At 46.3% G+C, this 27,144-nt stretch overlaps 1 protein-coding gene across 3 annotated transcripts in view; it reads right to left on the reverse strand.

Annotated features, from left to right (window-relative positions):
* The window catches only part of sulf2a (sulfatase 2a), a 42,911-nt gene that overhangs the window by 12,198 nt on the left and 3,569 nt on the right, over positions 1 to 27,144 (reverse strand). For 2 of the 3 annotated variants that reach the window (XM_034082130.2, XM_034082128.2), the window contains exons 2-10: positions 5,392 to 5,652; positions 4,366 to 4,605; positions 4,127 to 4,278; positions 3,179 to 3,348; positions 1,612 to 1,762; positions 1,161 to 1,336; positions 919 to 1,047; positions 539 to 595; positions 309 to 438 (exon numbers count right to left, since the gene is read on the reverse strand). In XM_034082130.2, the coding sequence (XP_033938021.1) occupies positions 309 to 438; positions 539 to 595; positions 919 to 1,047; positions 1,161 to 1,336; positions 1,612 to 1,762; positions 3,179 to 3,348; positions 4,127 to 4,278; positions 4,366 to 4,605; positions 5,392 to 5,590 (1,404 nt within the window). In that variant the 5' untranslated portion in view covers positions 5,591 to 5,652. Of the gene's footprint in view, positions 1 to 308; positions 439 to 538; positions 596 to 918; positions 1,048 to 1,160; positions 1,337 to 1,611; positions 1,763 to 3,178; positions 3,349 to 4,126; positions 4,279 to 4,365; positions 4,606 to 5,391; positions 5,653 to 22,470; positions 22,545 to 27,144 lie in introns of all 3 variants that reach the window. The other variant, XM_034082129.2, reaches the window with a different exon arrangement.

A 27,144-nucleotide genomic window follows, 5' to 3' on the forward strand; every position in this document is an offset into this window, starting at 1 on the left:
ACACACAGACAGTGCTATGAAAATGCAAGAAATGTTCCAGATCAACAGTATTAAAATGATCTAATTTGAGAGTCTTTCTCTTTTTTATAACAAATCAGAAGGCTTTTAACACACATCTGCACACTTCATTCTGGAGGATTAAAAAGAGACTTTGATGTCAAATTGAACCCTGAGAGCGCAATGACTGCATATTATACTCAGTAAATTGTCAAACAAGATTGCAAATGATCCCCTGCATGAGCTACACTCCACGTTGTATCCCTGAATCTTTAAAAAGCTCTCTTTCTGAGCTCCTGCCGGTCATGTACCTGTCCTGGCTGCTGGCAGGACGTCTGGTACTCTGTTTTCTGGCACAGGTCCTTCACACGCTGGTATTTAGGCAAGAAATTCTGCTCCTGGGCCATTTCCTTCCCATCAGGTCTCTTGTGTGGAAGCTTCCTGAAAAGTACAGGAAATTATTTCTTTTCAACCGACAGTAAGACAAGTAAGAGTCGAGACTGAGAACATGTCCTGCGAAAGGTCAATCAATAAAACATACCCTCTCTCCACCAGGAAAGAATCTCTCCATGGTTTACTCTTCTTGTTCACCTGGAACCTGGAAAGTGAGTGAAAAGAAAATGAAAACCCTGTTAGACCACTCTGATATTTGCCCTGAACAAACTCGCATTTCGTTTTTAAAATGTCATCCGAGCACAGTGCTGAAAGGAATGTGGCGTTCCACATTCATATTTGGGTTGTAGATGTCATTGTGTCCAAAAAAACATCAAGAACAGAAAGTTCAACTTTAGTATTAAAACTCTACAAAGTCCAGGCAAATTGCTTTTTGGCATATTTCCATTTAATCTGCAGCATTATGAATACCCTTCTTGAATTGTCCGTTAAATGCCAGGACACTGAGTAAAGTAACTGTTGTGTCACCTATTGACTGGCCTGTCTGTGTCCAGCAGCTTGAGGATAGATTTTCCGTCCATTTCTGCAGGGATATCAACACCAGCCATGTCCAGCATAGTCGGCGCCAAGTCGACGTTTAATACTATTTGAGGATTTCTGCAGGGAAGGGAAATTTGGTTGAAGAATGTAATTTAACATAAATAATATTAAAAAACAGCACATCAGAATAATGGATTAATGACATAAAAGTAAGAGTCTGTGTCACTCACATGGCACCTTGCTCCACATTAGGTCCTCGTACGTAGAAGGGAACGCGGATATCGAACTCATAAGGCATAGATTTGCCCTTCACCAGACCAAACTGGCCGATATGGTAGCCGTGGTCTGAGGTGTAAATGACGTAGGTGTTGTCCAGCTCCCCCGTCTCCACCAACATGTTGTACAGCTACGGAGGAGGATGGAATTCATTTAAGTTTCACACTGTGTGGAAAAGTTTTACTCAATGTTTAAAAAGTCTCCTGTGCCAGTTCCAAGAAATAGAGATTGAACAATTTACCAAGTGTGTCAGTGAATACATTATACAGCCGCAGTCAGAACAGGCACAGATCTCCCAGGACTTGAGACTTTCAGAATTAATGTGTGTGTGTGTGTGTGTGTGTGTGTGTGTGTGTGTGTGTGTGTGTTTCTGTGTTTAAGCATATATCAGTGTGTTTTAGCTACCTTCTCCACACTGTCGTCCACAGACAGCAGGGTCTGCATCCTGCGGCGCTGCAGCATGTTGGTGAACTGCATGTGGACGGGCTTCATGGCTCCAGTGTAGCGGAGGATCCAGTGTTTGTCGAGGTTCGGGGCGTAGTTGTAGCTTGGAGTTCTGAAGGAGGTAGAATAACTTTAAACTAAACCACGAAGAACTGCACTGGAAAATAAAGTTACATTTTTAGTGCTTCTTTTAAATCCCTAAGGATACATAACAAAGCACAGCCCTCATTTCAGCATGTCACTGTAGCCCCACATAAGTTTGCTTTTTCTCCCATCTTTACACATGCGATTTTCATTTTCTATAGATGTAAATTATTGAAAGTGTACCAGTGTGTTTACAGCAATGTTCACCGCCTGCGTCTGCTTATGTGTCCCATTTGTTTCTTTCTAAACTACAAAGCTAAAATGGAAGTTACAGAAACCTTGTGAAATGCAAAGCACTGCAATCGATAGGCCTGTACACAGTGAGCACGGTCTGATCAATAATGAACTCCGAGCCGTATGGAACTTTAATTATTTGAGAATAAACACTCCTAAATAGCTAATGGGATCCTTGAAGAAAAGATATTTAACGTTTAATGTGTATCGATTTGACTTTACGAAATGCTAATGTCCCACAGCTTGGCCCACAGTGGCAGCTCTAATGTAGTGTAAAGACGTCCCTGCGAGGAGCCAAGGTGAGGAGAAGGTTTATCACCAGAAGAGTGAGCACTTTTACGGCCTCTCTCTTCATTTGCTTGATAAGGGCAGATGGAGATGGGGTGAGAAAAATAGCCACGGAAGTGCTTACATTACCCGAGGGGGAAGCACATTTATGGAGAAAGAGCAATTAAAAGTTTGTACAAAGACACTGGGGCTGCATTTTACAATATTCTGTGTGTTAGGGCTTGCGTGGCAGAGGTTAATGATGCTGGAGGGGATTATATGAAGCAGGAGAAGGGTGTTAGTGGGTTTGGAGGGAGGGGGCAGAAATAGCAGTCTCATTACTGGCCTTGGATCTGTCTCTGGAGGCCAATATCAGCCCCGCTATTAGCAAGCGGCACAAGACAGCCAATCAGAAACCTAGGGGTCCAGTAAGACAAAGGATCAAATGTTTTTGTGTACGCCCAATATCGTTACCTATGCATTAAACATACATCATGCATGCCTCTTTGATCACTGCTGACAAAATGGTGCAAATTAGCCGGACTCATTACAGGGGTAGCACTAATGTGAACAACACACAGCCAAATAAACTGGAGCAAAGTGCTGGCAGTGAGTGGAGAGGGCTCAGCTGCCAAGAGCACACTGCAGGCGGTGAGAGATAAGATCGAGCTGAGATTATGGAATTTGTGTGGTTCTGGGTCAAGTGAAAAGGAAGCGTGTGGATGAGTCATGTGCGAGCAAATAGCTGTGGATGTGAAAATGTAAAAATAAAATGGCCATTGTGTCCGACTGCTTTGTCTAATACGACCCAAATCACTAGTACCCACATTTGGAGTACTCTCGGATTGGTTGGATGTCGCTGATTTTCAAAGCATTTTCTTACATGTGCTGTGATGCGTTGGGGAAGGCGGTGCTGTACTGCGGGGCCGAGTCCTCTGGCCCGTGAGGAGCGACGTGGCTCAGCACCATCATGACAGGACGGTGGGGGTACATCTTCTTAGACATGCGGAAGTAGTTGACGCTGTCGTTGGTAATGATGTCTGTCAGATAGTCCTGTGGAGAGAGCAGACGTTGTCCATCAGGAACTCAGTGGGGGATTTCAAGCCCTTCAGTGCCCATTACTCACTAAAGCACTACTGTTTAACTATATATCTTAAAGGGGCCCCATTATGCACATGTACACGTTTTATATTTGTATTCTGTGCCTCTACTGTAACATGTTTGGATGCTTACATCTTCAAAAAGGTCTTTAATTGCTCTCATACTGCCTGTGCTGCAGCAGTTCTGAAACCAGAACCCAGTCTGCTCGGATTAGTTAGACGGCAGGCTCTGTTGGGTCTGTTGGTCAACCGGTTAGATGTCCCGCCCCTATCACGTACATTGTGTTGGAGTGCTAGCCAATAGAAGCGCAATTGTTACAATGTTATAATGTTAGGGAAGTAAACCAAGGAGTCCAATGGAGGTGTTTCAGGCAGGGGGGGAGTGTGTGGGAGAGAAGCTCCCTCTGGAGGGACCTTTGGGATTGTAGCCCTTACACTCCATTTACATGCACAACATCCTAACACAATAAACAGGAAAAGGAAAACCCCCAAAAGCATAATAGGGTCTCTTTAAGGCATAGAAGTGTAAAGCTTTTTGCAGAGACGAACATTGTAATTTATAAATGCTGCTGATGCTTTGTAAGTTGTTATCATATTTTTCCCTAATGTTAACAGCTCAAAATGTAAAGATCTCCTTTAAAGCAATCTAAAAATACTCCAAATAACTACTTTAGTTTCAAGTAGGCAGCCATGTCTCGGTGTGACATCTCTCAGGTGAAGTATATAATTACCTTCGAGTAGTCACCGCTGTGTTTCTCTCGTACTCCGTTCCTGCAGAGGGTGTAGTTGTAGAAGCGGGAGTTCTTCACCAGTGCTACCCACTCCTTCCAGCCAGGGGGCACATAGGAGCCGTTGTACTCATTCAGATACTTTCCAAAGAAGGCTGAGAGAGGAACAGGAGGTTAATCTTTGTCCGTCGAGCTCAGTACCCGCTTAAATCTACCTCCACTGTCTGCCTGGCGGTGCTCACCTGTCCTGTAGCCAGAGTTATTGAGATGCACGGCGAAGGTGTGCGGCTCGTGGTGAGCCTGCCACGAGGGCGAGGAGCAGTTTTCGTTGTTGGTGTAGGTGTGGTGGTTGTGCACGTATTTTCCCGTCAGGATGGATGAGCGCGACGGGCAGCACATGGGCGTGGTGGAGAAAGCGTTGGAGAAATGCGTGCCGCCCTTCTCCATGACTTGCCGAGTTTTGTTCATGGCCTGCATTGAGCCTGGGAGGAGAAAAGAGAGGGAGAAGAAGATAAAAGGGGAGAGAGGTTATAAAAAGGGTGAGGAGGGTGAGAGGCTAATGAGGGAAGTGAAAGGGACCCAGGGGGATATAAAACAGTTGGACAAGATTAAAAGGAAACAGAGAGTGGAAAATATAAATATAAGTCACACGGGGTAAACAGCATTTTTCTTAAATAAAAGGATTGGGAGAAAGTAAATGAGGGAATAAATCTTTTTGGTAAAGTGTAACCTATTTAGATTCCTGTGAACTAAAAGCTTTTCAGGCTGATGGTGATTGTTTGGGAAAACAGATGCTTGACCATAAATTCCTGCTTTTCAATGGGAGCCTTCTCACTGGCGATCACAGGAGGACAAAAGATGTCACAGAGGCCATTATGCAGCCACTCCAGTCCAATACGCCGCTAAAGGACTTAAGCGGGATGGGAGATGGCCAGGGTTTGGCACCCGGACAATGGAAGCCATAGGCTGCCCCTCATTGCATGCCAGCAGTGGAGGAGTTGGCAAAGCGAGCACATGACTTGGAGTGGGCTAGTTGTTATGGTGCCAAGAGGCAGCATTAGGCTGACTTTGCCTTGCTGATGCTGCTGGATACACATGCAGGGAATACCCATCCCCATGGGGCAGGGAATACCCATCCCCATGGGGCAGGGAATACCCACCCCCATGGGGCAGGGAATACCCATCCCCATGGGACAGGGACACAAAGCAAACCGAGAGAGGCAGACACACAGTAAACAGGACGGGATTCATGGAGGGAAATGTCTCACCCAGTTCTATGTCCTGATCATCGGTGAGGATGAGGATGATGTTGGGTCGGATGTTGCGGAAGTGGCGATCCCTCTGCAGGCGTGACCTCAGGCGATACCCAGACAAGTGGCCAGAGCCCTGGGTCACAGGTAGGAGTCCCACCAGGACAAGAAGCAGGGTGAATATAGGGAGAGGGCCGGAGAGCCCCTGCCCTGCCATCGCGCTTCCCTGCAGTCGCCTCCTCGTCCTTCGTTTCACTCAAAGGAGTGAGCACCCTCAACCTGAGGGAGAAGACACAGAATGAAACAACTACACACAGACTAAACACGGGGGAAACAGCAGATGCAAGCCTTGCACAGCCATTACAGGGTGCTCTTCCGCACAAACGCACCCGATTGGGCTCAGCTCGTTAATCAATCATTAATGATGCATTAGAGTGGTGTCATTGGCCGGGTGTAATGATCTCTGGTGATGAGCACATGGCTGCCAGGCTGGGGCTAATGGTCCTGGGCCCGGGGCCAGCACAGGACTCACCTCCCCCTGAGAGGGTGAGGGGTGGGAGGAGGTGTGGGGGGGGCAGAGGTGAAGGACAGAGACAGAAGAGGAGGGGATGAGAGGAGGATGATGAAGACAGGGGTCAATGAGCAGAGTGAAAATGTGTTCTAAAGAGTAGACAACTTCAAAGACACCTCGCGGCACAGAAGTGATAAAGCAGCTGTGAAAAAGAGAACTGCGAATGCTAATGTAGCAATATCACCAAGGTCAATAAAAGAGACCTGCCTCTGGACGTGCAGAACATTGCAACTTCTGCTCTCCTTGTGTAGTTTAACAATTAGAGCCAAATACGTGTTAAATGGAGCTTTTTTATAATTAATCTTTACACGCAGTTCACCAAATTTCACTACAATCCTATTAGTTCCCCACTAGCTCTTCCTCATTAACAGTAAAGCCCCCCTGAGTTTACCGTGGCAACTGTAATACTGCTTTTATAAACCTGAGGCAGTGTTGCCTCACTATCCGGACCGCAGCCTTAACTACTATTACTATAAAAGCCAAGATCGAAAGACTGTACTGGGTTATACTGGGTACTGGGACTATAACTGGGTTATAGCCAAAGAAACCATTAGAAACAAGTGTTTGACTTATTCATATTTATACTATTCATCCATGTTCATTGCCGATTACATCTCAGCACATAAAGCAACTTAACTCTCTTAAGAATGCTTTATTAAGAATGTAACTTGTATATAAAAATAGGTTAAATAAACTAGAAACATTTGATTCTCTAACATTAAGCTTTGCTATCCATTTTATATCCAATTATTACGAGAGGACGATACCCCAAAGCTGGATGTGTGTCCTGACAGACAATTAGAGCAGGAATACACTTCAGTGACAATAATCATAAAGTCAGTTTACAAGCAGTAGCATTAGTGAGCCCACTGAGATGCTCTACTGTCAGTAAGGTAAGGTGGGGGTGTGTGTGTGTGCGTGTGTGTGTGTGCGCGCGTGTGAGTAAGGATGGCCAGAAGATATAGACCATAAAAACAAGACAACAGCTACGTCTCTCTGTTGGGACAACAACACCTTAACGACAACCCGACTGGAATACAGTGCCACATGGGGATAAGCAAGAAAAATGAACAAATACACACAAACACACACGCCACTGCGCCTCCATACACACACACACACACACACAACTGTCGCACTTATTAAAGACAGAATCTGAAGTGTTGTCAACATTTATGGGATGAGACATGACTAACAAGACAAACTGTTGTGTATGACATCAGCCTATTGATTGGCCGTTATCAGTTGTTTTCTTTACCATTATATTGTTTCAGACATGGGCAAACCAAGGGAACGTGGGCAAACCGAGGGAACATGGGCAAACCGAGGGAACGTGGGCAAACCGAGGGAACGTGGGCAAACCGAGGGAACGTGGGCAAACCGAGGGAACGTGGGCAAACCAAGGGAACATGGGCAAACCAAGGGAACGTGGGCAAACCGAGGGAACGTGGGCAAACCAAGGGAACGTGGGCAAACCGAGGGAACATGGGCAAACCAAGGGAACGTGGGCAAACCGAGGGAACGTGGGCAAACCAAGGGAACGTGGGCAAACCGAGGGAACGTGGGCAAACCGAGGGAACATGGGCAAACCAAGGGAACGTGGGCAAACCAAGGGAACGTGGGCAAACCAAGGGAACGTGGGCAAACCGACTGAACGTGGGCAAACCGAGGGAACGTGGGCAAACCGAGGGAACGTGGGCAAACCGAGGGAACGTGGGCAAACCGAGGGAACGTGGGCAAACCGAGGGAACGTGGGCAAACCGAGGGAACGTGGGCAAACCAAGGGAACATGGGCAAACCAAGGGAACGTGGGCAAACCAAGGGAACGTGGGCAAACCGACTGAACGTGGGCAAACCGAGGGAACGTGGGCAAACCGAGGGAACGTGGGCAAACCAAGGGAACGTGGGCAAACCGACTGAACGTGGGCAAACCGAGGGAACGTGGGCAAACCGAGGGAACGTGGGCAAACCGAGGGAACGTGGGCAAACCGAGGGAACGTGGGCAAACCGAGGGAACGTGGGCAAACCGAGGGAACGTGGGCAAACCGAGGGAACGTGGGCAAACCGAGGGAACGTGGGCAAACCGAGGGAACGTGGGCAAACCAAGGGAACATGGGCAAACCAAGGGAACGTGGGCAAACCGAGGGAACGTGGGCAAACCAAGGGAACGTGGGCAAACCGAGGGAACATGGGCAAACCAAGGGAACGTGGGCAAACCGAGGGAACGTGGGCAAACCAAGGGAACGTGGGCAAACCGAGGGAACATGGGCAAACCAAGGGAACATGGGCAAACCGAGGGAACGTGGGCAAACCGAGGGAACGTGGGCAAACCAAGGGAACATGGGCAAACTGCACCTACCCACACGTGACAGAGGCTATTTTAACCAAATGGAAAATGTTAATGCTTTGGTTTAGAAAGATAAAGGTTTTTTAAAATAAGTATGTTTGTCATGCAATGAAGAAAGAGGATATATGTTCATCTTCAGGTTCATATGTTGTGTCTCTACTGGGACACGTCTCCATGCTTTAACGTTCAAAAAGCTCTTTATTGTTCTCATACTGCCTGTGCTGCAGCACCTCTTTTCACCCTCTGTCTGAAACCAGAGCCCAGTCTGCTCCGATTGGCTCGGCCTCCGCCTCCTGTCCCGACAACTCTTATTATTCCCGGGACCGGACAATTGTTATTTTTTATTACTCGGAACCGAGTTTTGCTTCCCAACCCGGCCGCTGTGCTACACGTCCCGCCCGCCCCGCCTAACAGACAGAAAGCGGCGAGATGCATTTCCTTAGGAATCGACAAGCAGAACCGAAACGAACATTTATGGGCGAAAAAAGTCACTTGTCCGTCGGACACGTCAATGGAAAGATGTACTTGTCCGATCAGACGTGTGCTTTTTCGCACACTGCATGTTGCCGCTCGCATGAAGTTAGCTGAAATTACTGATTTCACTATTTCTCGATATATTTTTTCGCGCGCCTCACACTTTGAAAACGCTGCACTACAGGAAAGGGAACATTCCAAAACCAACAACAAGGCCTTTTGAATATTTTTTTTTCACACATTAAACAAATATTGGTCTCCTGGGTTAACGCTATGTGTTTGTTTCATCCCCCCCGTCCTTCTACATACGCACACTTTGTCAGTCTTTATACTACGTCACCCGAGTTTGTTCTTTGTTTATTACTTAAGTACTAATTATTACTGCCCTAAACAGCTTGTCATTTTGAACCAACTTGTGGTGATCATGTTTATGAATAGATGACTACAGCCTACTGACCCATCCAGGAGGGCCATTCCACCTTAAATCCACGATCATGATGACATAATAACGGCCATTTAGTATAGGTGAGAAACATCGCTCTTCTGCCTCAAACAAAGCTCCCTGTTCATCTCAACTCTACACTGTTGTCCAGGTTGTGCACATTAACTTCTCACCAAACACCCACACATGTCCTCTATCCTCTGTCGTGTTCTTGCTTTTCACAAACGTGAAACACACCTACACACAGAAATACACACTACATGCACACAAACACACCAATAACACTGTCCAACAGCAGCTGTGCTTGCGGTGGCGTTCTCCTGAGGTTCTTCCCCAGAGGAACACATAAGCTCTGACCCGCGGCGCTGTGCTGTCCTTGGTCATTCTTCGTCTTCTCTCCCTGCCTGCATCCCTCTTTCATTTACGCCTTGGGATGAAAACAAGACACCGTCAATGAGGGAATCCACAATAAACCTGTATGCAACTAGCAGTGAATACCTCGTGCCCAAAATGGATTCCAGGACATCTAGAGTGAATAGATCCAGGGTGTTTAAATGAAGACCATTGATTCCTCTTTCAGAGCGGTTTCTTTCGATGTGGGAGGTACAGTATTTCCCTTTGATAGTTGTTTATCTGTTCAAAAAGCTGATGTAGGCACAACCTGTCAAGGAAGAATACTAAATATAGTCTTTACAAGAAGACATTCAGCTGGATTTTCAATGCCGATCCATCAATAGTATGTAAATGTTGTGTTATTGACACGCCACGGTGGTAGATATCTCCCGACATCCCTCCCCAGGGGCCTCCTCCTTCTCCCTGATTCGAAGGACTAATTGGATTTCCAGGCTTTTATCAGCTCTAACTGACACATACAGTCCTTTCTTTCCAGTTTGCTCTCCCCTCTCTCTTTTATCTAGCCGTATTGTTTATCTCTCCGGGTGGCAGATGCTACATTAAACCGCAGAGAAAAAAGAGGAAACCAGTATGTCAAAACAGACGGAGGCTAATATACCTCGAAGATGTGTGGGAAAATACAGAGATGGACAACCATTAGAAAACAGCAGTTGCTAGCCAAGCTGTTCTCCAACCACATGCACAGTGTGATGGCACGTATGCATTAATAATGCAAGGCCATCCATGTTGAGATGATTTAAATCTTGTTTTCCTGACAGACCTCTGCACACATCAGCTCTTTCCGCTAAGCTACGAACCGACAACGCTGATTCAGCCCGATAGCACGGATAGCACGGATTGAAAGATACATTTGTGCCATTTAGACAGAAGCACGAGACAACATGATGAGGAAGGGCTGGGGAGTTGGCGAGCACAAGGAATCAGCTTCTAAAAGCATATTGTCGGAACAAGGATCGTCTAAGGTTATACTAAAGCCAAGTGATGCCTGGAAGTCAGAACAGAGAGGGAAAGTTTTACTCTTCAGTCATTCGCTTGTAAAGAGGCTCTCAGAGACAGCAGCACTGCATCACCAGATAAAATCTTAATGCCGTCCATCTCTTATTGATAAGACTGAATTATAAATGCCGTGAGAACAGGGCTGGCCATGTCACACCACGGGCATGATGGTGAGACGGTGGAGGGATGATAACAAACACCAGATCGACAGACAGACATGTTGCACTGCCCGACGACACGCTGCTGTACTTCAAGCTTCACAGTACAGAAGAGGTGGGGATAAAGCGGAGAGAGTGCTTGATCAATCTCACAAAGACTTTGCAGAGGTGTTACGGTACTTTCCCCCGCTATAGAAAACACCTTAGGCCTTGAAACATGCATACAGTCGGATTCATCCTCCTGAGAAGCCACGAAACCGACAGACGGAATATGAGAAAACCGAGGAAAAAAGAAATGTATTACATATTGAAGGAGGACGAGTCATAGCGTTCACTTGCAATTTAATCAGCTGGGTCTCATAATGCATATGAAATATGGAGGAGAAAGCCCACATGCTTGAAGCCAGACTCACGGATTCTCTACTCCAAATGTTCTGAGAGAGATGGAGAGGAGAAGACGGAGAGTCTTAGAAAGAAAAACCAGGAGGCATATAGTTTGGATAGAACAAAGCCTGAGCACTTCCATTGCAGATGGATTTTTCGCAAACATGAACACTAGATCCACAGACCGATGCTTCCCTACAAAGTAGCACTGAATTAAACCGAAATCGCTAGCAGAGAGCCTCTGAATCTCCTCTGCTTCATTCGGTATGCAGGAATTTGCCAAAAACTGCTGGAAAACATAAAGGAAGTGGAGAGGAAAGTTTAAATAGACACATCCAGCTCTGAATGTGGCTCGCTGCAACACTATCAAGCCAATCCCTTTGGTCATAATTGAGCCTGGCAGGGCTTTGCTAATGTGTGACTTTGTTCCCATTGGCTCCGAACAGAATGTGCAAAATCTCCAAGGACCCTTCAACTTACCAACAAAAGTTGGCATTCAAATGCAAATGCTGTTACGGCATGCATCTATGTGAGAGTAACTTTCTCTCAAAGCAGTTTATGTGCGAGTTTGCATGGGTTTGAGTATGTGTCGGCAGAAGGAGGGGTTTGCAATCCTCAATACAGTATGGAATGCTTTTTTCATGATAATAAGGAGCCATGGTTTGTTGCTATCCTTGGTTTATCATTCTCTGCATGTCAACCACAAAGATATGGAGAAACTACACCGCAACATCTTATTCTCAATCAGGTTACTCCATCTCATGCTTACATGGACCCATACAAGCATTTTGGCTCTTGACCCAATAAGTGAGGTACGACTGAGAATTCTGTAATAATACTGTTTTGGCAACTTGGGAGCAATGTAAAGGAGCTGTGAACACTGACATACCATCAGCTTCTTGGTTGAACTTGGACGAAACACAAAGCAGGCAGACATGGAGCCAATTGATTATTCGCTTGGAGCTGTGTTATCAGAGTCCAGAAATAACTCCCGTGGCTCTGTATTTGGTTTTCTAAACAGGTAGTTTGAAAATAGATGCCTGCAGTAGACGTAAACAATGCAATAGGAGCACAATTAATGCAAACAAAATTCCCTGTAGGTTAAACAATATAAGCAACCCCTTTCTAAACCAAACTAAAATCATTGCAAAGGGTCATTTGTAAATGTGAAATGTTGTTCTATTAGTGGTTTACATAATCCTGCCATGTTTTCTACCCCTTAACTTTTGTTTGTGTTGTAACAACATTCCTGCTACCTTCCATGGGTAGTTTTGAGTTATTATTAGCATCCAATGCTAACATTTATCTGGAGAGGATAGTTTACTCATGTCAGGTGCCCAAGGCTGCGGCCACACGAGGACGAAAACGGCTAAACGCATAGGATTAACGCAAACGCAATCGCAAAAAAGCTTCCGTCCACACGCAATAGTTATCCGGATAGTGTCTGCCCACACGAGACAGTTCCGCTTAGCTCCAACCGCTGGAGAAGCTGCAGTACATATGCAGGAGCCTGTATGTGGCGCTGTAACTTCCTCCACAAAAGCAGCGAAGAAGCATGGTTGTCATGGTTGCCCTTCTGTTTATTCTCCGCGGTGGGGGCCGAGGGAACCGGGCAGAGTTTTTCGCCAGTCAACGTGTATTAAAGTTTAAATCTTCCGGACACAATTATAAAAGTGCCGCTCAAAGGTCTTCTTTGTTATTTATTGAGCTTTAAAACAAATGAATAACGAATCGATATAATATAATAATAAAATACACGGAGCCTCTCTTTTTCCTCCCTCTCTTCGGACAGCGTCAGTGTCTGTCTCATGCAGCAGCTCATCCAGTAATGAGTGACCCGGCCGACAGTACAAATAAACATATTTATTACTAGTTTAGGGAGTTTGAGAGGTAATTAAAATAGCTAAGGGTGATGATCTGACTTGAAGTGTGTGTTTTGCTGCAGCAGGAGGAGCTGCAGGTGAGCAGAGCTGCGTGTCTCCGTCCTGTCAGATCAGACTTCACTCGCGTTTAGGTCCATATCGAGAGAAAGATAAATAATCTGAATTCAGTGTGCAGTTTACTTTGACGCGGGGGTGAGCAGCAGAGGTGGGGAGAGGCGGGGCTATTGCCTCATCATTATCAGAAAATGACCGTATAGGGCGTACACACGGAGCCGTTGGACCCCCCAGAGCGTTGCGTATGCCGTTCTATCCACCTTGGGACCCGTTATCGTTTCCTCAGTCGTTTAGTGCCGTATTCGGTCGTCCTCGTGTGGCCGAACGGTCTATATGACACTAAACAGTAACGCAAACGACCGTTTTCGTGCTCGTGTGGCCGCAGCCTAAAGCATCCTGGCAGTACAAATGCCTCCAGAATGTTCTACAGATGAACTGTGAACAACAGTTTAGTAACCATGAATGTTGGGTAGATGACATCTAAAACCTTGGCTCCTTCGACAGGTCAGCACGGTCTCTTCAAAAATCTCCAGTCGCTAACCCTGCATTCACATTCAAAAGCTCTCCAAACGCTCTCTGGTTTAAAAAGAGTGCCTACACATTCTTTGAAAAATGTGGCTTCCTAATAACTAACTTTAACGACGAGAGATAAAGTGAAGGGCGATCCCATTCACCGGGAAGATTTAATTTAGATTTCCCTCAGGTTCCGGTAAGCTCGGCACTCTGCAGACATTTAAGATGACTGTCAGAACCTGCAAAGCTGTTTCCTGTCACACACGCAGACACAAAGAGCCGTGGTCGGCCTTGAAAAGTGAGAGAGGGAGATTTGTGCTGCGATGAGGACTCTCAGGTGAGTGATCTTTCTTTCTGCAGCAGCTGTAAACTGTAATGCCGATGCCATCGTTTTTCTTTCCTTCTTTATAAATGATATTCCTCCCTAACCTTTAAATCCATGTGGAATGTCCCGCCCTAACAGTGAAAATGAACGAGTGTAATTTTAGCACTCAACACATCATTAATCCTGCAGTATGTCTGTTGCCCTGAGAAAAAAGGCGAAGCTGAGATGTGTTCCGGCTGCCAGATTCACTCACTCACGCACACGCTATCATCTTATCTTACATGCACATTCAGATTGTTTATATATCTGGCCTCACCCACCTAGATTTAGCATCATATGGTCAAAGGTAAATGTACACCCCTGGTATGAAGATTTACAACCATGCGCCTTATGCCAGATTTCCGTTGCATAGCTCTGCGACCAAACAGAAGAACGTCTGTATTTCTTTTTATGGAACATGGCATATTTAAACAGGCTGCCATTAAAGAAATATACGTGGTCATGTCAGTGAATAAATTGTGGCCACTATTAATGGTAGCTTATTTAAATATGGTGAATTGTACAAGATGTCTTGTGTCAGGCAATGGATGATTCTAGTGGAAATTCCCTCTGAAGGGTCAGTGGCTACTTTCTAGTATCGCATAAAAACTGGCTTGGAAGCTCAACCAAGGTAGTATAAAATATGTGTAGGCACCAAGTGATAAACTGATTTTGCGAATGTAAAACAAAACAACTCTTCCAAGAGACTCGAGTCAAGAGATTCCATTCTGTTAAAATGTGGCTTCAAAGCAAGTGAAGAACTTTCTTGGCCTGAGCAGAGGAGATAACGCATCATAGTGTAATGCCTTTGGGTTGACGCCAGCTGTGAGTAACGGGTATGTAAGTGAAAGCAACATGGGTCGATAAACAAGCACACTTTTGAATTAGAAATGAAAATACACACAGTAAGAAAAGGTCCTCAGAAGTCATCTTCTGGTCACCTTTGAAATTCACCCTCACACACTTGGCTTGGTCCACACCCAGACAAATCATCTCCATCTCTGCAACTCTATAATCCACAGGGTCCATTATCTTTGTAAATGGTGCGAGTGATGGGATGCCGGTTGAATGGTTGAGTTGAAAAAATAAGAGGATGAGGAAAAGAGAGAGAGAGAGAGAGAGAGAGTCATGATGTGTTCTCGCTTGAGAACAAAGAGCTCTGACAGACTCCCTGGGTCTGTTGACTATAAATGTACCCCATACACACACACACACACACACACACACACACACACACACACACACACACACACACACACACACACACACACACACACACACACACACACACACACACACACACACACACACACACACACACACACACACACACACACACACACACACACACACACACACACACACACACACACACACACTGTATATCAGACTTCAAACTTCTCTCTCCAACAAGGGGACATGAAAGGAGAGAACAGCCGTTCTAATTATCCCTGAATCTGGAGGACATCACCAGCGTGGCATTGTTGCATTGTTCTGATACTGTGAGGCCTGACAGCACTAGTGGGACATCACACAGCCACTGCCTGTCTGTTTGTCACCAACAGGTTTAGCACAGTGAAGATGTTATCTGTAATGAGCTTGGACTTCAGCCACACCACAAGTAACAACGCTGGACATTTTGCCCATTTGTACAAATAATCTCATATTAAAGTGTACGTCATTTTTCGTATATCTATATTTCACGTAAATACATTTGTTATAATCTTTTTTTACATAGTAGTGGTCCATTTCTTACAATGTATCTTCTTTGTCTGTGTTCATGTATGCACCATATACACCAAGGACAAGTCTTTGTATGTTCTAACCTACTTGGCAATAAACCTGAGTCTGATCCAGACTTTCTGAGACTAACAGCATCAAAGCTTCTGCAGCGAGGAGGGTTTGGTCGCTGGATTTGGCCTCCATCTCTCAAGAGGCTAGCTTTCCTTTTCATCAACACGTCCACTTCGCTCTCGCTCCGTTTCCAGCAGCAACAGAGTGGCATGTCGGGCTAGCGCGGTGGTCTGTAGGCTTTTCTGAAGGGCTTCAGTCAGAGTTTTTCGGCAGGGTCACGGCACCCCCTCCTCCCCTGCACCCTCGCAGTACGCTCCAACAGAGCCCAAAGAGAACACGGAGGTGTTAGAGAAAACACAAACAGAGACCCGATTGTCCCCGTCTTGAGTCCAACCCCCCGCAGCCCCACCTCCAGGGCTTTCAAACGGGGAGAGTGAGCAACTGTGAATGGTGTTTTGTAAATACGTATAGCTGTTTTCACTTCAGATGGGTTTATTCTGATGTCAGAGGGAAATGTGCCTGCTTGGCAGTCTGCAAGTGTGCGTGCCTTTCCTGTCCCATTGAGGATTGTATGGGAAAGCCATTCGCGGTGCGTCCGAGAGAGCGGCGCAATTCCCAGCTCCTTTGAGTCAGAGGTTGACAGCTGAAACAAGCGAGCAAGCTGGTGGACAGGGCAGCCCGCTGAGTGATGGCTGCTCCTTATTGGCACTTATTGACCAGAGGCAAAGCCCCCCTACAGTGTGTCACATCTCAGCTAAATGGATTACAGACAAGTCAGCCGGGGCCAATTGTACCACCGACCTCAACACCTCACGGAGCCCTCGTCTGGTGCAAATGAATTCTGCATGACAGACAATGAAACATCACTTAAAATATGATCTGATAAGACTCGCATAAAACAAAAACAGCTTGATAAGAGAAACATAATTGGGATGCACACAGTGATATTCAATCTGCTCGGATAATTGCATTACCCATCTAGTTTGTAAGCGGCGCACGCGTTGTGTTAAATTAGATCACGTTCCACAGGACTCATAGATTTTAATCTGTCATTTGTTGTGTTTTAATTACATACCATTTCTCTCCCATCATCAAATTAGCACCTGCACTGGGGACTCCTCCTAATGGCCTGACTTAATGATGATTACAGACAATATCGGTTTCAACTTTCAGTAAACATCTGCCGCCAACCCGCTGAATAAATCACAGCCCAGATAAATCAATACGCTGAGAGTCGAGTTGCGGAAGAAGTGATCACACCGATGGCCTTGGGATTCTTTGACTTGACTGATAAACAAAGGCTCTTGACTGCTCAAAGAGGCCCTACACAGCAGCGGGTTGTTTTATCCTTCGACGGTGGGGGTTTGTGGGCGCAGTGAGGACCATCTTCTCCGATGTTAAGCATACCCTTGGGGGTTGGAGAGGCGACGACCACTTCTTTACTTTTTCACTCCGCCCATTCTCTGTCCTAACCCCCCTCGCTCTCCCTGGCTGGCTTTCTCCTCGCCCTTTTGTCGGCGGATTACTGGGGGTTTAGAGACGCACACACTGATCCCCCCTCCCCTATCGGAACCACACAGGGGGTTAAGACCGGAGCACAGAGGGGAGACCTTTGCACAATGATCTGAATTACAGAGGCTTTTCTATGTAAGGCCACTTATATTCCCCCCATTTGCTTTGCTCAGAAATCCCCACAGAGCGCCATTCAGTGCTCGTGGTTTTTCCCAGCAGGAAGCTTGGGATGTGCGCCAAGAGCAGATTTCCTGTATCTCAACCAACACCTACAAAGTTCAGAGAGGGTGTTTGGCACTGAAAAGTCATTGTCTTTTGTTCGGTTTGAAAACAAACATGTGCGATGCTTCTTGTCATCATGCATGGTGAAAGACCAAGACAGAAAAACACCCACGGCCAACAAATAAGCCTCAGGTGAAACCGCAGTGATGTGTAACCGTAACAACACACACAGCCCACATCTTCCCTCCGATGTGGGCTGTGTGTGTCTCCTCCTCTCCAGGTCGGGATCCGTCTCTCTCTGCCTCGTCCCCTGGACAGATGCCCAGACAGCCCATCTGTCTGCACTGACCTGTGTTCGGGACCAAGGGGGGAGCCTAAGTGGTCCATGAAGGGGGTCTCTGGCATGTTGCCTGCCCGGTAATGACAGTTAAGCTGCCAGCGGCTTGCCTAACAGCTCTGGAGGTCTCTCGGTGGTACCACAATATTGATATTGTATCGGGTTGCAAATGGCTTGGCAGCCTTTTAATGAAAGCTCAGATTGATCAGGCTGTAGTGGCTCTCCCCTTTACTGTGTGTGATGCTCATTGGCTGTCCCTGCAGACCTGACCCCTATGATCTGGATCACTGAGACAGACATACTGCCCACAATCTGTAGTCACAAGCACGAGACAATCTCAAGTACAAAAGTGAAATCCTTAAAATGTCAGGAGGAATCTTAGTGGCTGCAATGAGTTGTTACTAAAATAATCACGTGCAACAGCTTTGGCTCCCTTTGTTCTGCCCTTCAGATTGCAGTGGTGATGAAGTTGGTTTGCAACAGTTGAAACAAAACGTAACTGTGTAAGGCAGGGGTGTCAAACTCAAGGCCCGGGGGCCAAATCCGGCCCGCGACTTCATTTAATGTGGCTCGCAAGAGCTTTCAAAGAATATAATACGTTTATTATACGGTTACATGCCACTTTACTACATGTAAGTATGTTGCCCATAAACTACATGTCCCACAATGCATCTCGTTTTGTGACATGCGCACTGAAGAGACTTGCAATTATTTGCCCTGGACTTGTGCTTTCAAACGTAGTTAGTTATTACCCTATCTGATAATAATCCAATTCAGAGGCTATAATATAATACATTATTTTATATATATATTATATATTTATATATATGTATATTTATATAGTTACAACCGGCCCTTTGAGTGCAACCATAATGCTAATGTGGCCCGTGATGAAATTGAGTTTGACACCCCTGGTGTAAGGACTCATCAGTCTCCAAAGTCATCAAATACTACTGGCTGTTGACTTTACAAGAACATCATTGAAACTTGAAAGAGTGTTAAAAATCTTCCAGTTTTAGTCCGTCGTAATAAAAAGATCAAGTAAGGCACAGAAAGGCACTTTAAGCATTTCAAACAGTTAAGAGAAATAACAACAAAGTGAGGAAAGTAACACTTATTCAAACATGTATTCTGACGCAGGCAGCACCCGCGCACATCATGCAAACTGAACCAACTGAATCATCCACCCACACACAGGAGAGAGAGAGCATCTCTTTGCCTTGTGCTGAAGTTCTCCGTGGGGTCACTAACTGGACACAGGAAAGAAAGAGAGGTAATGGATAAAAGACAAATATATGTCACCCTCTTTAATGGTACTTCACCTCCTCCTCTTTACCTGCCTCCACAGGCTCATGTCAAGGTCACAGCAGTGGTCTCTGAGATGTTACTCTCTCCCATTAGCCCCCCATTAGGTTTCTGTCAGACAGGCAGCCAGATGTCGGCCTCCTCCCTGTGTTGTAATCACGACCCCCCCTTCAGCCCCTGGACCTCTCCTGGGAGTGTGGAGGTGCTAATGAAACCCTGCCCAGTACTCGGGGGAGAGGACATCGTGATTACTTTTCAGCGCGCCTGTACCACTGAAGCCGTTCCAGCACAGCGCTGCCGATTGGTCACACTGAAATGTAACGGGGAAAATTCAAGAACGGCATTTGCTTGAAACGGGTACATGTTGTGATTATGTCCTCTGACACAATGTTCTCCACGCACCCCCGCTGGGTACCTGCTCGCCCTGTTCTTCACCTTCCTTCACACTTTTCCCCCTCTTTCTTTTATTAATCATGAATTAGCAGCGCCTTGATCAACTTTGGCACCCTTGCGTTTTAATTAGTGCTGTGTCAGAGCGCAGAGCGAGGCCCCATTTTACAAATAGAGTAATTACTGCAACAGCGACCAGCTGACCTCAATTGAACCCCCACCCCCACCTTCCTGCACCTCCAAACCTTCATTTTGCTCCTTCCCATCAGCTCAAAAGGAACATTAAGCATCAGGCAGGACAGGGGGTATAGCTGGATTATCAACCACCGGGTGGGTGAGGTAGGGGGGGGGTTTAATAACCTTTTACTGTGGATCGCACCGAGCGAGAAGGTCAATCAGATTCATGAGAGAAGTGTCGTGGATGAATGTCTGCACTTAATGAGCGTCGTATAGCACCACGATGGCTGTTGTGCTCTCTTGCGTGTGAAGAAGAAACGCATAAAAAATAAATGGGGAGTCCAGCCAATTCAAGACACACATAAAACGCCCAGTAAATTCACGGTGTAAGCAGACAAGAGGGACGGAGATGCGCGGTCTCGGCCTATGGAGGAGACTCTTTTACTGCGGCAGAGAATCAATTAATTATCACTACATTGTAGTTAAGGGAGGGTAAGACGTTACAAGGGAAATATACGAGGCTTCAACCGGAATAATATATCTCCACCAGATGCCATTCAGTCTCTGCAGTGTGGGCAGTGGTGACAGGCGTGTTGCCATACTGTGTCCTTGTTAAATATGTTTTTAAAAAAGCTATTAAAGCAATTATCAGAACGGCTGGGGATCGGGAGAGAACAAATACTTTTTTGTAAGTCAGATGAGACCTCTTTTCAGCACCGTCGCCCCAGATAGCTTAAGTTTGCCGAGTGGTTATGCAAGTGGGCAGAGAGATTTTTTTTCAAATGTCGAGACGCACACACAAATACACGCCTTCTTCTTAGCCTGCTACTTCTTTACAAAGAGAGAGCCGACTTCCCAGCCAGCCGAAGGGAGCTGACACACAGCAGAAGAATGAGCTGCTTCAGAGTTGTTCCTATAAAGCTGAGTGCCTCTCTGTGTGTGGCGCCGCAGGTTGGCACGCTCACAGGGGGCTTTATTGGGGTGCCGTCCTGAGCGCCAGGCAGCGTGCCCGATGTTGACAAAGCCTGGTATCGCCTGCTGTCAGCCCATTCTGTGTGCACCCGGCGGAGAGAATCAATTAAGCCGAGCTCACAACAGAGCACTTTAATATTTGACTTCTAATCAGTCGGCAGAAGGCATGAACGCAAGCTGGCAGTTCCTGTCTCGCTGGTGTTGAAAATGAGGGTCAGGAAAATGCTCCCAGAGCTCTGCAGTGTGCAACATGTTCGACAGAGAACATGTGAGGAATCAGGCTGAGGGAGGCATTGCCCCCAACAACCGATCTCACTAAGTGTTTGGGGGAAATATCCCTTCGTCACTCACAAGAAATCAAAAGCATCTTATGCAACAAGCTGCAAGGACTGGAGAAGAAACAGGCCGGTCGTAAACAACCAGAGCTCTGTGGAGGGGACAGTGGTTTAAAAGAAGAACATGGAATTGATGAGGTCTTCTCTCGGCAGACGAACGGCTCCTTTGAAGAGTTTTTCGTGAAGACTTTTGGGGTTTATTCCGCACTGCCGAAGGCCCACAAGAAGAGGAGAAAAAGGGAGAGGTAAATGCTGCCCTCACGCTGGGGTTTTGAAGTGGAGCGGGTCCTCAAACAGAATATTTCACCAAAGACATATCATTCACCTGCCTGCTCTTGCCAGTTTCAAAAAGACAAGAAGGAAAATGAAAGCACAGCTACACGGCCAGACATGGTTTGTCTTTTTCCACAAACAAAACCCTCAGCTATCAGGGCCATATTAGGAGTCGTCTGTAGCGCCGTTGTTTGTTAATCAAAGAGAAGAGTTAAATACAGTCGTGCATACTGATGTTTTCGCAAGTGATAATGAATCAGCTGTGCACAGCTGTGTACATAATGTGCGGAGAGCTGCTTCATCTGCTGCCATCCGACTGTTCACACAGGACGCTCCGATCGCAGCCAGCAACCCGAGCATGTTACCGTAAACAGCCAGCAGGACCGTGGTGAGTGGCCACGTGTCCGCATCGTATTGCCTTTTTCAAAACAGTGTTGGCACAATGCATTTCCAATTTTTCTAAAAACTCATTGCTCACTAAAAACTTCTTATCCAAACGTAAAACCCATGTTTACCTGTTCAGTGGGGACACGAGGAAAGCCCAAAGCCACTTTTGCCGTTGTTATTGATTTAAAAATGTTGCGTTTATAGCTTTCTTGTTAATTCTAATGAGATCTCTATGCATCTACCGTTTCACTCTGTTTTCCCTCCTCTTCATATTTACCATTTGGACTGACGACCACTGAGGGGGCATCTGCCGTGTCCACACATAACGCAACACCCACAACTTTCTTTTGATCACCAGTTCTAACTCAGCGGGGCCAAAAACAACCATTATTTTCTTCATGCAGAATGAGATGCTAATCACTGGCAGGTGGATCGGATGAAGAGATGTGGGCTTGAGTCAGACCGAAGCAGTGTGATGCGATGCGACTTGCCTCTGGAGGTGACATATCTTTCCCCCGCAGTAAATAAAGCATCGCTGTAAACAGTAGCACGCTGCGCTTGTTTCCTCCGAGGTCGGTAGAATCCATGGTAACAGGGAATAATTATGAGAATTTAGTCTGTGATACCCAGACAGGTTGAAAGGTAGATATGAAAGATGCTCGGCATAATGAGGCACTTTGCTCACATAAGAAAAACAAATACAGAAACCTACAGCAACATAACGTGCATCCATCCACACATGCAGGTCAACTCTCCTTATGTCTGAGAGAGAGAAATCAGAGGAGGACCTTACCTTCCTCTCCTTTCTAAACAAGCTGCCTCTGAAGTGCTCTTCTCCCACAGAAACCAGCCTTCGACTGCCACGTTCTGTAAGCAAACACAGAGTGGATGAAGACTTGGAATATGTGCAACTTCCACTTAGGAGCTCAAACTGTTTCATATCGAAATCTATGAATATGGTACGCATGCTGCTTCTTCCCTGCCTGATGCCGGCCTACATTGTCTCTGTCCTCCCTAACACGCACCATAAGCCTTTCCTGAGTCCCGATGCCACTCCCTCCCACTCACCCCTGAGGATGATGACACATCTGTTTTAGGACACTGACAAACTGTAGGAAGTGGAGATAAACAACCGCACACGTCATGTTAGTCCACATGGTGTTCTGCACTAGGTAAAAATCCATATTTGACTGATGTCGGAACGCCTGAGGGAGCAGGCGGTAGTTCAGGAGGTGGTTTAATTATACATGTGCCAGAGTATAAATTGCTACATTTTCAGCATAATTACTTCTCACCTTGCAGAATTTTTTTAGCGATGGTAATAATAATTAGTTTCTGTTTGTAAAGCGGTGTAAGCACTGCTCATTTCAGTCAGGGCAGACACGTAAATCCTTATTCTGCTTCATGAGGCACAGAAACCCAGCTGTTTTCTCCCAGCTCTTCCCACCACAGTCTCCCTCTAGTCGGGATCTTTTAAGCGACAGTGCCTTGTTCTGTGTCTGCCTGATCTGATCCAAGTTCTGATCGGACAGATGTCAGTCTAAACATCTGAGCAGTCAAACCATCTTTGCCATCTCTATAACCACTGAGAAATATTGGCCTTAATCTCCCTCTACTGATGGATATGTCGTATGTAGTCTTTGGTGAAACCGCCTTTCACCAAACAACGTGGCTATGCACACACAAACGCCATCGTCTGATATGTGCTAAGAATACACTGGAGGACCTTATAAGCTCAAATGCATCTCACCGTCGAGGCACGTCCCCGACCCCAGCTGCTCTCTGCCCGATGAGCTCTGCCAGATCAGCTCTGCCAGCCACTCATGGGCATCAAAGAGTGGTGGGGCCGGACACCTGTGCCCGCCTGTTCATCTGCAGAAATATAAAAGCCTTAGACATCTGTCAAGGCCTCCTGCTCACTGTGAAGCATATTCATAGATAGCTTAACACATTTGAAGCCTTGCACACAGCGTGCAGGAGGAATTTCAGCTGTGCGACAACAGCACAAACCAGGAGAGACATCACTCGTTTGGACAGGATTCCATTTGGCCAAAGACGACATCCAAATAAACCCGCCGCATTCAGCAGACACCTCAGGCTGCAAATGGCAAAAGTGATTTACTTTCCTTTTCTCTCGCTAAAACAAAAGGAGTGACAGATTTAATATAAAAAAGCGGAGAGAGGGGGAGGAAGAAGGGAGCTGGATTGGAAAAGGCTGTGGGTGACAAGGCAGCGTGACAAGCGTGGAGCAACTGAGAGAAAATGCGACACCTGGCCTTGTCCTTGATGTGAATAAGAGGATGATACATCAAAAAGAGACAAGGCAGAAAGACGGCTATTACCCAGGCGGGGAGGAAGATGAAGAGGAGGAAGAGGAGAAAGTGGCTATTTTTAGCAGATGAGTAAAAATATGCCACGGGTTCATTTAATATCCCTTGCCATAGAGCTCTCCTTTGTTAATGAATCATGTTTTATTAGTTCCCGTCCTTGGCAGGGTTGTAATGGCATTTCGAAAGCATTCCAGCAACAGGATATTTTTCCCACGTCGAAAAAAAGAGCAATCGGGCCACTCCGTCCTCCTCTGACAGAGATAAGATTGTCCGTCTGTCGATCGTGATGAGGTTCGACCAGGAGGGTAAATGAGTGCTGTGTGAGGCCGTGTTTGCTTTGATTGGCTGCATTCTCCCCGTCTGGCAGGAGGCTGATTGATGTCAGGGGGCTGAAACCCCGGCTCTGCCCCATTGATCCCTCATCCCCAGCTCCGTCTCTGCCCCAATTAAGAGTTCACTAAGCCGGCACTGTGGACCGCTCCTAATGAATACCACTTCCCTGCCAACGTCTCAATGTTGCATTCATAACGCTCACCGTCTCCAATGCTTTCCCTCTTCATTACTCACTTCTGTCGACTACCGCTCAGTGCCAGGAGAATGTAATGCTCAGACGCATCCGAACAATATCGCTCGTATTGGTAATCAGGTGGTTTTCTGGGACGGGACATCAAAGTTAGTAAAGGAATCCCACAGTTCATTACACATAGGCTTGAGGTAGACAGTTCAAATCCCTGTACATGGCTGAGGATCAATTGCTCCACCAGCGGCCAGGTTTGAAGGATGAGAATGAATTGGGCTACTTTGGATGTCGAAAATGTGTCTGGGAGTCGGGCGAGGAAGATTAAAAGATTCATTCGATCAGAGTTTGATCAAACACAGCGGAGTGTGTGAGAGTAGACGACGTGAGAGAAACAGAAATCCAGGCGAAGGAGCCAAAAAGCTGTTTGACTCAGAATCTATTTAATTGCCAGGTAACTAATACAGATTGAAGGAGTCTGCCAGTCTTCCTGTCTCTCTGCAGAGCTATTGCCACATCAGCCTCTTGATCTGCCCACCTTCAGGGTGAAGTCAGAAGAAAGAAGAGGTTCAGAAACAGGTCGCTAGTGCCCCGACGCACCCGGCCTTAAACTCGTAATCCCACGGCTTTGGTGGAGTGAGAAAATCCAATTTCAGAGATCTGTAATACCATAAACCTTATTAGGCACAACAATAGCTGCTGCACCCTGAGGGAGAGGCATGGAGGAGGGAGGGAGGGGTGAGTGAGCGGCGGGGGGGGGGGGGGGGGGGGTAACTGCAGTTTTGACCAGGCCAAAACACAAGGATGGAGAGAGGGGGACGAAGGCAGAAATAAAGATTAAGGTAGAGCCGGAGGGAAGCAAATCGGAGAAATGAAGAAGACAGAAGTGTTCTGGCACGGATGCACTTCTGGTAAGTTACCATGACGAAGTACAACGTGATGAGACGGAGACACGCTGAGATTCACGGGGTACGATTTTCAACTTGCCCGTCACAACGCACTGCGATCTCATTTCATTTCAAACCTTTATTTATACAGATGAATCCCATTGAGATCATTGATCTCTTTTCCAAGGGAGACCTGCTCAAGAAGTTCCGCATGAAACATAAACACATAAACAGAACAACAAAAGGACATCATCCAGCATCATTTACATAATCATCCACATAAACAGGTACCAATAGCTTCCGATTGAGTAGCATCCAACCGAGCTTTAAAAACATTTGGTGGCACCAGATTGCAGACTGTTCCAAGACAGAGATAATTCTTCTCCGCTTCTCTTACATTTTTCATTGTTCTTCTTTTTGCCTCATTCGTTTCTCTTCTCGCTTTATAAGCCTGAACAGAGCAGACGGCTGATGTTTTGTAGATTTGAAAATAATTCCAGCACAGAAAATAATCTGCTTATATTTGGTTTGCACCACCACCGCTAGATCCTGCATCCATGTAATCGTAACATCAATGGGCCACTTAGCCTGCTGTTATCAGAGTGCTCTCATTGATTGTTTGCCTAACTCCAGGAGAGTGGGGTTGTTTGTTTGGCCTCACTAATGCACACCATCTCGGCAGCACACACCTCCCTGAGAACCAGCAGTGGACACAGGGTCATACAAGACGGCACAGACGGAGTTTCAAGCATATTGATCAATAAAAACACTTCAAATCCATATGTGAGGAACTCCGGTGGTTGGAGATACAGAGGACAGTAATAATGGCGATAATTACACCCATTGTGCGACTTTGCTTATCAGACAAAAATAAACTCTCTGCTTTGAGCTGAAGTCAGACTTTGGCTGTGCTCCAACATCTCCCAATCGCTGCTCTTAGCAACGGCAGTTAATTCTGTCATAAATGATTCACAACTGTAACAAAACTGTTGCAAAAGGACACCGATAACCCCGGGATCTAAAAGCTGATTGGAAGAGGAGATTGCCTGAGCCTGGATCTCATACCAACATTGAGAATATAGAAGGGCTTTAGTGACATCTCTGCCGTTTGGTATTGCAAGTGAGAAGAGGCCTTTATCCGCCGTATCTCCGGAGACGGATGGGGCAGTGAAGCCTGTCCTCTGTGGCCTGCAGGGTATAATTACATTTCCCCAAGGGGCACCTCCGCTGCTTCAGACGTATAGAGGGAAGAGATTGGAATCTGATTGCACACCGCAGTCCAATAGCTGTCCACACGTGGGGATCACACTGTGTACAGAGAAACATGCACTTCTAAACACCTGGCAACGTGCTTCTCCTTGTTTGCTCCTATCAGCCGTAACCTGCTCTGCGCTCTCCACACACTGTTGAGAGGAGTGCTTGATGGGTGTAGTCAAAGCGTCCCTGTGCCTCGCTATCATTAGAGCTGAGAGCAGCAGCGAGATGTACACACTGATCTCTGATGCCGTCTCATCGCAGGACATACAGATGAACAGGGACTCGAGCACGCCCGTTCTACGCACTGTCAGGATACTTCGTGTGTGTTGGAGTTATGTTCCAGAGTTTTAAGATAAAATGCATGAATACATGTAATCTGGATTAGTGTGTGACTACTTACTTAATGTATGAGAACGCATTTCAATATAGATATCTATTGAAGCAGCAACATTACATTAATAATGTACTAGAAACGC

Source organism: Pseudochaenichthys georgianus, chromosome 5, assembly GCF_902827115.2.
Source record: "Pseudochaenichthys georgianus chromosome 5, fPseGeo1.2, whole genome shotgun sequence".
Classification (NCBI taxonomy): Eukaryota; Metazoa; Chordata; class Actinopteri; order Perciformes; family Channichthyidae; genus Pseudochaenichthys; species Pseudochaenichthys georgianus.